Source organism: Sprattus sprattus, assembly GCF_963457725.1.
Source record: "Sprattus sprattus genome assembly, chromosome: 14".
Taxonomy (NCBI): domain Eukaryota; kingdom Metazoa; phylum Chordata; class Actinopteri; order Clupeiformes; family Clupeidae; genus Sprattus; species Sprattus sprattus.
In genome coordinates, this window is record NC_137912.1 from 13,771,850 (window position 1) to 13,784,349 (window position 12,500).

Consider the following 12,500-nt stretch of genomic DNA (forward strand, 5'->3'; position numbering starts at 1 on the left):
AAAATGACAATTGGTCAAAATAGCAAAAAAGATGCAGTGTCTTCAGATCTCGAATAATGCAAAGAAAACAAGCTCATATTCATTTCTAAGCTACACAATACTAATGCTTTAACTTAGGAAGAGTTCAGAAATCAATATTTGGTGGAATAACCTTGATTTAAAATCACAACTTTCATGTGTCTTGGCATGCTCTCCACCAGTCTTTCACATTGCCGTTGGGTGACTTTATGCTACTCCTGGCGCAAGAATTCAAGCAGCTCGGCTTCTTTTCATGGCTTGTGACCATCCATCTTCCTCTTGATCACATTTCAGAGTTTTTTTTATGGGATTCAGGTCTCGAAATTGGGCTGGCCATGACAGGGTCCTGATCTGGTGATACTCCATCCACACCTTTACTGGCCTGGCTGTGTGGCATGGAGCATTGCCCTGCTGGAAAAAACACTTCTCAGAGTTGGGGAACATTGTCAGAGCAAAAGGAAGCAAGTTTTTCTTCCGGGACAACGTTGTACTTTGCCTGGCTGAGGTTTGTAAAAGACCATAAGGATTGAACCAAAGCGGACTGGATGGTCTCCTAGTTCGTCTTCTCTGATGAGTCCAATTTTCAGCTTTGCCCAACACATGGTAGTCTGATGGTTAGACGGAGACCTGGTGAGGCCTACAAGCCACAGAGTCTTGCACCTACTGTGAAATTGGACTCATCAGAGAAGACGAACTAGGAGACCCTCCAGTCCGCTTTGGTTCAATCCTTATGGTCTTTTACAAACCTCAGCCAGGCAAAGTACAACGTTGTCCCGGAAGAAAAACTTGCTTCCTTTTGCTCTGACAATGTTCCCCAACTCTGAGAAGTGTTTTTTCCAGCAGGGCAATGCTCCATGCCACACAGCCAGGCCAGTAAAGGTGTGGATGGAGTATCACCAGATCAGGACCCTGTCATGGCCAGCCCAATTTCGAGACCTGAATCCCATAAAAAAAACTCTGAAATGTGATCAAGAGGAAGCTGGATGGTCACAAGCCATGTAAAGAAGCCGAGCTGCTTGAATTCTTGCGCCAGGAGTAGCATAAAGTCACCCAACGGCAATGTGAAAGACTGGTGGAGAGCATGCCAAGACACATGAAAGTTGTGATTTTAAATCAAGGTTATTCCACCAAATATTGATTTCTGAACTCTTCCTAAGTTAAAGCATTAGTATTGTGTAGTTTAAAAATGAATATGAGCTTGTTTTCTTTGCATTATTCGAGATCTGAAGACACTGCATCTTTTTTGCTATTTTGACCAATTGTCATTTTTCTGCAAATAAATGATCTAAATGACAATATTTTTATTTGAAATTTGGTAGGAATGTTGCCAGTAGGTTATAGAATAAAACAAAAATGTACATTTTACTTTAACACATACCAATAAATAGTAAAACCAGAGAAACTGATAATTTTGAAGTGGTCTCTTAATTTTTTCCGCGGCTGTATATACTGTGAGTGTTTGTGTGTGTGTGTGAGTCGGTGAGAGAGATTGTGTGTGTGTGTTTGTGTGTCGTTGAGAGAGAGAGTGAAATTGTGTGTGTGTTTGGTTACATGTTTGCTGAAACACATGGTGGAATATATATTGTTGTTGTTACACCAGACTGAATCTCTCCAATCAGGAGTACAGGTCTCCGCTCCCTGGTGTTGAAAGATGGCTGCAGAAGGTTGTTTTTGGTGTAGTGTTGTCAAGTCTCCAAAGAGAGGCTCTGTGTTCTCCAGACACCTCGCTGATTGCTCTGGTCTGTGTCTGCTTACACTAAACCTACGCTCACCTGGGGGCGGCGAGACCTTTCATGTCCCAGAAGGACCCACAGGGACCTTCGGCCTTAAAACAATCGCTGCTTGAAATAACCTTTTGAAAGTGAGTCAGCCACAAAGGGTCAGTTGCCAGCTGCATCACAGAGAAGCGACAAAACCGGGGGACCTTTGCTGCTCCATATCTACCTGACTTTTGAATTCTTGGGTGTGACGTCACTGTCGAAATGCCAGTGGCTCTAACACCATGCTCTACATAAACACCCTCTCACACACTGAGTTCTGTTGCGTTCATCTGCAGATACAGTACACAGACACCTATTATTGAGTTGATGTTGAGTTGATGTTATGAGATAATTTGGAGGCCTGACCATCACTAGTTAGTTATTCCAGCTTACATGTCGTCTACCTCTCTATTCATGTCTCTCTATACACACACACATTGTCACATTCTCAAACAAATATATTGATGCATTGACATTTTATATAATTTCCTCTTTTTCTTCTAAAATAATCCCAATTTCCCATCTGTTGTGCTGTTACAACAGCTGACAGAGGGCCTCTAACATGCACTGCTAAAATTGAACCAAAACAAACAATAAGATTGCTGAAGGGGTTGCCGTAAACAATGTGGATATATGGAGTACAAAAGGGTGGGGTTTTTTTGTAGGTTTTTTGGTTAAAGCCTTTATCCATGTTACACAACACAGGTGACCCTGAATCCCACCACTGCAATAAGGACTGCAGTGAAAAGTCATTCACGCACCTGTGTTTCAGTTTATTCTGATTTTTCACCTGCAATCTTTTCATTCAGACCCATCTAAATGTATCTATTTTGAAAATTCAGTGCAATCTAATACCTTCCCATAATTCTCGAAAAATTGTTGGACTAAAACGCTGCAAGTTTGTAAGTGAGTCAACACTGACATCTAGTGGTAAAATAAGTACATAGCATGCACCTTGCTTTGGCCATTTAAGATGTTCGTATTGCCAAGGCTTGCGGCCTTGCGCTATAAAGTTTGATTCCTTTCTTGCTGGTCCTTCGAAACTACTTTATAAGGACATTTTGCTTTTTGCTTTTGCCAACACTAGTCTAGTCTATAACCTTTCAGTAAGAATACAAAACTCTCGCCAAAATCTTTAGAGGTCTATCTATGAGCAGATATTTGACTGCTATTGACGTATTTTCTTGTCATTCGTTTCAAGATCACGACTTTTCTCTCAAACTTGTAAACTTTTGCAAGACGCCTTTGTATTGTTAAAGCTGAGAACACGTGGAAACATTCACAAACGAAATGGCTAAACGTCACGAGTCTCCGCCTCTCGCGTCCCTGTTCAACCTCTCGTGGTGCATCTCTCGAAGCTGGTTGGGGAACGAGAGCGCACGTAGAGACAATCGTTCTGGCTTAACTTCGTGGGGGTACAAATCGAAAAGCTTTTAACGATTAAAAATGGCTACCACTTCCACCGACGGAACAGATCAGGAATCCTCTACTCCTAGTGATCAAAACCCAACATTGGAAAATGAGAAAAGCGAAGAGAAAGCAGAGGGCCTTGTCTCGGAACAGGAACCGGTTGGTAACGAGACTGTAAAAATGGACGTGAACGACGGACAAGAAGGAGCAACAGAGGAGGACGAAAAACCATCGCCCGTACCCGAAGTCTGCCCAGAAACTACACCAACAGCTGTCAACACTAAGGAGGAACGCGATGTGGTAAATGATATGGATTGTGACCCTACGGAATCGGGCAAAAGTCCGGAGCAGAGAAGCTCGGCGAGCTGCAACGGCACCGGAGACGGGACGGGGGAGCCGAAACAAGAACAAAGGGAAGAGAACGTGTCCTCTCCCAGCGACTGCATGAAGAGCAAAACCGATGATTGTACAGATAAAACCGACCATGGCATAAAGAGACGAGCCAGCGTAGAAATGTCTTCGTCCGATGGAGAGCCTTTGAGTCGAATGGATTCAGAAGACAGGTTTGTGGGCATGCATCAAATATTGCTTAGTTAGTGAAGACGAACAGCCACATAGCCTCCATCGCAACTTTGGCGACACTGCATTGATGGTGCATATGTGGGCTGCTGGTTGATTAACGATAGTGACTCAAGTTAACGCTTCAGTTGAGTTACTATTGTTGCTAAACAAGATGCATTGTGGCTTGTCCTCCTGCGTCGGCCTAACGGTAGCCCTTAAGTTCATTTTCAGCTCTGACAGTTTTTCCAAGTTCTATTGAACTTGTTCTTTTCGTTCAGCCAGTGTACCCTCCGGATGATATTAATGATAGAGCCATGGAAATAGTGGCCTAGATTCATTTTGACACTTGATTTTCTACTTTTCATTTTTTTTTTTACATCGCATGTTGGCTAACTATGTTTTTTGGTTAGAGCTAAAAATAGTCTTTTGTTGTTATGAGTCTACAAGACGGAGAAGAGAAAGGAGGCATACATGTAGGCTATGTAAACATATACAATTGCATGTATAAATATTAGCTGTAACTGCTTTAAAACGTTTACGGCTACATTTCTCTAGTATAACTACCTCATTTTTAGACTGGAAGTATCTTTATTTTTTTAAATCATAAAAAAGTATTATGTACAGCCCAACCGGAACGAGTCTGTGGATGTGAACAGTCAATACAATACACAATATAAATGCATATAATTAGTCCAGTCAACTAGTCACGTTCATTTCAAATCCTCTCGGGGACAGGTTGATTGTCATGCCCCTTTCAATGAGGTGGTCATGAACAGAGTTTCTTTTGCTCGCTTTGAATAAGCGTTCAAAATTTGCTATGAGGGACATCACAGCTTCGTGCCAGCTTAAAATGACGAATTTACTGTAACGGTTTTTCTTATTCGGGCAAATCTCACTAACCAGTCATACGGGAATTTCTGGACTGACTAACTGAGTAAGTTCGCTTAAAACTCCTCCACTTTTAACCGCACCTGTCAGATGGGGACGGGCCAGAGTAGGCCGTTGTCTCTAAACGTATGTAGCTTTTGCGTACTTGCTACAGGAACTTGGCATGAGATCACAACAATTCTGTGAAATCACAGTGTAGGTTCTATCCAGTGGCCTGCTTTGCACAGACCTTACATTATGCCTCCCACAGCATGTGGAAAGCAGGCAGGACATTTTGAAACTGGTTTTCACCTGGTAGTCTTTTAACTGACCTCACTTTGACAGTAGCTTTTGGTCAGACAGTGGATTCTGCAGCCTCAGCCGAGGACATAATTCAGCTCCGCTGTCCCCGATGCAGCTGTTGCCCCCCGCCCCCCTCCTCCTCCTTCCAGAGTGCTTTGGGGAGAAGCAAATTCTTCCTGTTTCCCCTCTCCGTTAAGCACTCCCAGTGGGTCGTTCTGATGGTTGGAGCGAGGAGAGAGGGCATAGATGGATGGAAAGGATTTATTTTGAGGAGGAAGATGTGGGGGGATGAATACAGATAGAGCTGGCCAGAGAGACAGAGAAGGAGGCATAGCCTACATGAAGGGAAATAGATGAGAAGGGGAGAGAGAGAAACTTAAGAAGAGCTGAAGGCGATGGAGGTACATGAAGAATAATGGGAGGGAGGAGAGTGCTCAGCAGCAGCAGCACAAAATGGGAAAGAGAGATGGGCCACCTCCCAGGCTAAGATGATGACAAAATGGAGAGGTGTTTTCAGGCCTTCACACAGACAGCGGAAGAGAAGAGAGCCAATTAGAGAGGAGCAAATGGATAGAAAACAAGAGAAATGGCAGAAAACTAGCAAGAGAGAGAGAGAGAGAGAGAGAGAGAGAGTGGAGCAAAGAAACAGACACAGGAGAGTGAGGGGGTAAAAGGGAGGCAGCCACATAAGGAGAGAAAGAAAGAAAGACAGGCAGACATAGAAAAAAAGAGAGAGAGACCGAGAGAGGGAATCCTTTCTGTTTCCGTGTCCCAGGGCTTTGTCCGTGTGGGACGAGGGGAATGGATTGCGGATCTGGGAGTGTGAGAGAGCGGGAGCCTTGAGCCCTGCTGTTTGGGCAGCTGGAGGGCCTGAATGTAACTTTTGTTCCCACTCCTGGCAGCAGCACAGCCACCACGCCAGAGCCACACCGCAGCTGCCTCCCCACTAGGTGTGTGTGTGTGTGTGTGTGGGTGCACACATGTGGATATTCAATGCTTGGTGTGTGTGTATGAGAGAGAGAGAGAGAGAGAGAGAGAGAGAGAGTGTGTATGTTGGCTTATATGACATGTTCTACTAATTTCTGTAAGTGGTAGACTGCTAATGTGTCACCTTTTATGTCTGTTTACTGCAGACTGTGTGTGTGTGTGTGTGTGTGTATAGTTCTTTAAGTTATTGAGATTGAATATGTCTGGTTCTGTGTGTGTGTGTGTGTACACTGGGTTGCCTCATTTGTGCTGTGAGCCCGCGGCTGGGTTTGTGGTGGCCGGTGGCTCCTCTCTGGCATCGCCCGCCCCGGCAGTCTGTCTTCCTGCGCTTGTAATTAGTGCAGCTGCGGTTGGAAGTGCAGCTGGGGTTAAGCCAGCGAGCCTCCAGAGTTAAGGGTTAGCGCTCGCTCACTGGCTGTGCGCTGACTGCTGGATGCTAACCACACTTAACCTCTCGATGCCAGTGAGCCTTCTTCAACGAGGCGAAACCCAAAAGGGGGATTAGACAACCTCAATTTCACTTTTTGACTGTCACACTTTCGGGGTTTCAAGTAAGTGCATTTCCACTGAATCGTGTCGTCCCACAAATTCCTCAGAGAGTAAAGGTCGAAGTCAGCCAGGCTACACCTTCAAATTCCCCACCAGTCAGTAGTGGGTGAATGTACAGTCTAGACTGTCAAGACTGGTACAGAAAGATGAGGTCATAGAAACACAGTATGTGATATCTTGTTTTTTATTTCATATTGATAAGTTAGGTTGAGGGACCATATCATTTGCATGTTGAGAGCTTTATGGTCTTCCCCTGAAACCCTCTGAGGTTCAAGTGTATTATTTCCTTACACCACATGTATCTCGCCTCCACTGTCTGCAGTGCCCTTTACCCTGGCAGGCGGGTACAGATATCTCCCACTGAAACGCCTTGGTGGCTGATAACCACTCACCCTGTGCAGGCCTGGGCCCAGATGCCTCCAGAAATGCCGTTCCCCAGGTGCTGTGCAGCCTGAGCTGGTCTCCTGTCAGTCTTCACACACCTCTTCAGCCCAGCCGAGACGATCCCCCCCCCCCCCCCCCCCCTCCCATAAAACTGCCCAGTGGAGGCACAGCTTTGAGCCTAAGTTGTGTCAGATGCGATGTCTTGTTTTCAGACGTACACACACACACACACACACACACACACAGACACGTTTCCGCTCTGTAATGAAAGCCATGAGAAGGACCAGCTTTGGCCGGTGGTGAGAGTGGAGGGAGGGGGTGGTCGTGGCTAGAGAACCGGCTTCAGCAGCACCCTGTCTTTCTTGTTTATGGGTAGAAGGGAAAGCTTTGGATGGTGCTGCCTGTGTTACACAGATGGGCTGTCTCATCATGGATCGCTATCTCTCTCTCTCTCTCCTTCTCTCTCTCTCTCTCTCTCCTTCTGTCTATTCTGTCTTTTTCGTCTTGGCATCTGCCTGCTACTCTCTCTCTCGCTCTGTCTCTGTCTGTCAGTTCAATTCAAAGAGCTTTTTTTAAGCATTGCTCTGACATTGTAAAGCCTAGTACTGCCAAAACACGTGAAAAGAGACATCAGTGCAGACAACAGCAGGGGAAAACGGGAGGAACAAACGAAATAAGAGCAGAATATCAAGAAGTCCATCACACATCTCTGTGTGTCTCTTTTTCCCCATTCACACACTCAAACACACCCACTGAGGAGATCGTTGGCAGGACGTGTGATTACAGTTGCAGATAATCACAAGCTTAGAGGTCAGGCGGATGTGTGTTTGAAGACATAAGCGTGTCTTTTCCCTCAGGCATCTGGTTCTGTTCATAGGCCTGGCCTGCCACACACAAACACACAGACACAGACACAGACACACACACACTCACACATATCAAGCGCGCAATGGGTCTGTGTGTGGTGTCCGCAGGAAGACACACAGGTGGAGATGTGTAGGCTCTCAGACACTGAAACTTCCTCTCATCACCTTAAAACCACATGTGAGCCTGCAGGCCCCTGCTGCAAAGCTGAGCGACTTTGAGAGGCCAGGGTGCAGAGGGGATCATCCACGCGGTCACACACACACACACACCAGCACATTGTCTCTCAGTCACGGGTAGCTGCCTCTGAATGGGTTACAGCAGATGGAAACTGAGTCTCCAGTGAAGAACCGCGTCTTTTTTTAATCTTTTTTCTTGTTCCCTGTTGCAGTTGTGGGTGAGCTCACCAGCCAGTCCTCCCTTCATTCCTCTCTTTTCATCTTTTTCCTCCAAATCCCTGTATTCCTTTGCTTCCAGCCATCAGCACTCCCCATTCTGCCTGCAATATTGGGGTGAGTTGGGGGGGAGTGTCCTCTCCCCTCTCTCCGCTCCTGCCTATTCAAGTCCCTTTAGCCCCCTTCACGCTGTCTCCCTGTCATTACTGAGGCACAGAGAGAGTGCTGGGGAGGGAGAGAGGGTGCGAGTGAAAAAGAAGTTAGTGAAAAGATCTGGACGAGCGAACACGAGAAGGAGGCTCACTCACAGAACGAGCACAAAAGGTGCGCGAGAGAAGAGAGAAAAGCAAAAAGCGCGAAGGAGGAGGTGACCGAGACAGAACGCAAGAGGCAGCCCTGAAGCCATGATAACTTTAGGGACAAGTGTGAAGGGGACTTGGAACACAAAGGTTTTTTGGCGAGTTTGAGCACAAAAGAGAGACACTCTATCGGCCAGAGGCCCAGCTGCTGGAGCTCAGTAATGGGGGGGAGGAGAGGAGGAGAGAGCCTCCTATGCAGCTGCAGGTCTGGCCTTCTCTTCAGGCGGCTGGAGCCTCTCTCTAGGCCTCCCTGTGGGCTAAGCCAGCCCGGTTCATTTGGCCAGTGTAAATAGTCGGCGTGTTTAATGTAAGCAGCGTAACTCAGCATGGATGTGGCGCCGTAAACAGAAGTAAGGAGAATGACGCTCTGGAGAGGCTGGGAAGTCTCGTCCATTTCTGTGGCTCTGTGTGTGTGTGATAAGCACCATCCACAATCTCTCTCTCTCCCTCTCTGTGTGTGTGTGATAAGCACCATCCACAATCTCTCTCTCTCTCTCTCTCTCTCTGTGTGTGTGTGTGTGTGTGTACACTCAGCTCTCAGTCTTGGACACCTTAGTGTCAGCAGAGCATTTCACAAAACGACTTGCTCATTTTTCCTTACATGACCCTAATGATGAACCTGGGATTCATAAAGCCTGCTGATGTTCACACATATTAGCAGAACACTGTGATGTCACTGTCAATTGTGTGTGTACGTGTGTACAGTTGTTTGAGGAAACTGCTGGAATGATGAACTAATGTGTGCCCGTGTTTGTGTGTGTTCTCAGTATCAGCAGCACGCTGATGGACCTGGAGAGCACGGCGTCCAGCGGCCGCTCCACACCGGCCATGATGAACGGGCACGGCGGCACCGTGGCCCCCGCCACCAAGGGTGCCTCCTCTTACCCGTGCCACTGGGACCAGTGCCACATGCTGTACAGCACCAGCCCTGACCTGGCCGAGCACATCCGCGGCGTGCACGTGGACGGCCAGCGCGGAGGGGTCAGTTTGGGGGAGGGGTGGTCTGTCTGTCTGTCTGTCTGCCTTCCTGTCCGTCTGTCTGTCTGTCTGTCTGTCTGTCTGTCTGTCTGTCTGTCTGTCTGCCTGCCTCCCTCCCAGAAGAGGTCCAACAATCTCACAAGACAAACTTGTATTCCTCTCTGTTTTATATAGGTCTCTCGCTTTCATTTGGCCTCTCTCTCTCTCTCTCTCTCTCTCTCTCTCTCTCTCTTTACTTGGTCTCATGGTCTCTCTCTTCCCATACTCATTCTTCTCATACTCATCTACTTGTCTATGCTAATACAAACACACATGCCTCTTTTTGCTTGCAATAACACTTTCACTGTCTTTATTCATTAATTCACTCTCTCCCTCTCTGTCTCTCTCCCCATACCATGTTCTGAAGAGGGCTAAACATACCCACAGTATCTCTCTCTCTCTCTCTCTCTCTCTCTCTCTCTCTCTCTCTCTCTCTCGCCCTCCCCCCTTTGCTGTCTCTGGGTCTGTCTATCGTGTGCTCTCCTCTCCCAACCCTGTCTGCACCTCTGGATCTGCTCATAGCAATGAAAGAGCCCCTCGCCACACAGCTTCAGACAGGAGTTCAAATGGTTGTCAGCCCTGTCTGTACACTCTCTTTGTTCCTACTCTTCTCTTTCTATCTGCTGGTGCCCCCTCCCTTACTTACGCCGGCATGAAAAAGAAATCACCCCCTCTATCATGCCAGAGGTTGTCTGAATGTGCATAATGCTGACTTTGGGTTTGAGTCACTTCAGGCAAACTTTAAATACATTCTCTCTCTCTCTCACACATACACATACACTCACACACATACACTCACACACACACACACGCACACACACACACACACACACACTCTCTCGCTTGTGCATACTCTCACACACATACTCAAACCCCAGCGCAGGCGTACAGGTGGCGGTGAGCTGCTGGTTGACATGCTGCTGTAATCTGCTGCATGTGTCTCTCTGTCTGTCTGCAGGTGTTCGTGTGCTTGTGGAAGGGCTGCAAGGTGTACAACACGCCCTCAACCAGCCAGAGCTGGCTACAGAGACACATGCTGTCCCACAGCGGAGACAAGCCCTTCAAGGTAGGATTGGTGCTGCTTGTTCACTCACTCACACACACAAACACACACACACACACACACACACAGACACACACACAAAAATTGTGATGGAGAGGCGTTCTTTCTCTCTATCTCTATGCATGCACAGGCACACACACTCACACAGCAGTACTTAGAATTGTGATTATGTCCTACTCCTGCATTATATCCAAATTCAAGACAAGATTTAACTGATCTTGAATTTAATCCAGTTTGGATGTTTAATCCAGCATTTGTAATCTAGTCATAACACAACATGGTTACTAACTCTTCATGCTGAATACTCTTCTCTGTCCTCAATAGTGTGTGGTCGGTGGTTGCAATGCCACATTTGCCTCCCAGGGGGGGCTAGCGCGCCACGTGCCCACCCACTTCAGCCAGCAGAACTCATCCAAGATGTCCAGCCACTCCAAAGTGAAGGAGGAGTCGCCCTCAAAAGCCGGAATCAACAAGCGGCGGAAGCTGAAGAACAAGCGCCGACGCTCGCTGCGTATGTGTCCATCCCTGTCTCTCTCTGGTTGGCTCTCTTTCCTTCTCTCTCTGTCTCTCCTTTTCCCTTCCCCTAGCACTCTTTCCTGAAAGGTTCTCTTCCTCTGTCTCCTCTCTTCCTCTTTCCTGCTCTTGGTTGAGGTTTTTCATTTTCCCTGTGGTGTTTCTATCGTCCCTCCTCCAATCCCAGCGACCCATCCCTTGAAATAGGTGTCTCTTTGGGTCCTTACACACTTTACCTATTTCCCCATCACAGACACAAAGGTGGAGAACACCAATCTCTCCTTGAGTTAGACCGAAATATATTTGTTATCTTCTCAGCTGTTAGCCTACAAAGTATAGCTTAAGCTATCTTCACCAGGTCTTCTGGGGACAGGTTTGCTGGTGTTGATTTGCTGACACCTGCCCCCTGACTCACTGAGCTCTTCCACACCACTACTGGGAAACTAGCACATTGGTGATAGCGGGGATAGCATGGAGCTAACTGATTAGGTCGACCACAGCCACAGTTAGATGAGGAACCAGTTTTGTGTCTGTGTTTTTGGTATTTCTTAGTCTGGGTATGTGCTTGCTTGCAATAGGAAGTTGGCTGTTGGAGACTGGTGCAGTACCAGTGTTTTGATGTGGTCACTGAGTATGTCTGTAGTACAGCATTTGCACCCGGTCTCCGCATAACTTCAGCCTGGCAAGACTGCACGAGATCTCCACCAACAGGGTAGTGGGGACACACACTCAAGTCACCTGCTGTTAAGATCATTTTATGGTGTTGAAGCAGTGTTATCAGCCATCAACTGTTTAGTTAGGTGTAGATGAAGCCTTTTTTCGTTTTAATATCTGTAACAGCCCCTTCAATGATAAATGCGCAAGTGAGATCCCCAGAGATCCCCAAGAGCTGAGAAGAGGTCTTAAAGTTCTAAAATGACGGTTGTAGGAAGCACCCTGTCTGTCAGTCATGGCTTCCCTCTGTCTTAACATCTCCAGCTGTTTAACGTTCCCCTTCTCTCACCGCAGTCTGTCTCCTTCCCGCAGCGCGGCCGCACGACTTCTTCGATGCCCAGACGATGGACGCCATCCGGCACAGAGCCATCTGCCTTAACCTGGCCACCCACATCGAGAGCCAGGGCAACGGTCACAGCGTGGTCTTCCACAGCACGGTGAGAAATCAGTAATTATGACTAACCACCAGAGGGCGCCAGAACCTCAGGTGTCCCACAAATGCTCTCCAATAGTAGAGGCTATTGCCACAACCATGTATGGCTACTTTATTAGGCGTAAAAACATGTATTTAAGCTTAAGCATTTTCATACTAATAAATGATATACCTTACATACATTAACTTCAGTAAAAGACACATAATTCAAGTATTGATTTACATTTTCATGGAATGGGAAGTACCTGGCCATAATTTGTAATCTCGCCGTTAAACACGCACACACTCACAAAACATACACAC

At 47.0% G+C, this 12,500-nt stretch overlaps 1 protein-coding gene across 4 annotated transcripts in view; it reads left to right on the forward strand.

Moving 5' to 3' along the window:
- Window positions 1-3,160: 3,160 nt before the first annotated feature.
- The window catches only part of LOC308375359 (zinc finger protein AEBP2-like), a gene marked incomplete at its 3' end in the record, with an annotated part of 16,257 nt that continues 6,917 nt past the window's right edge, over window positions 3,161-12,500 (forward strand). For 2 of the 4 annotated variants that reach the window (XM_080851470.1, XM_080851471.1), the window contains exons 1-5: window positions 3,161-3,751; window positions 9,225-9,438; window positions 10,433-10,540; window positions 10,862-11,048; window positions 12,059-12,201. In XM_080851470.1, the coding sequence (XP_080707596.1) occupies window positions 3,225-3,751; window positions 9,225-9,438; window positions 10,433-10,540; window positions 10,862-11,048; window positions 12,059-12,201 (1,179 nt within the window). In that variant the 5' untranslated portion in view covers window positions 3,161-3,224. The remainder of the gene's footprint in view (window positions 3,752-9,224; window positions 9,439-10,432; window positions 10,541-10,861; window positions 11,049-12,058; window positions 12,202-12,500) is intronic. The other 2 variants (XM_080851472.1, XM_080851473.1) reach the window with 1 other exon arrangement.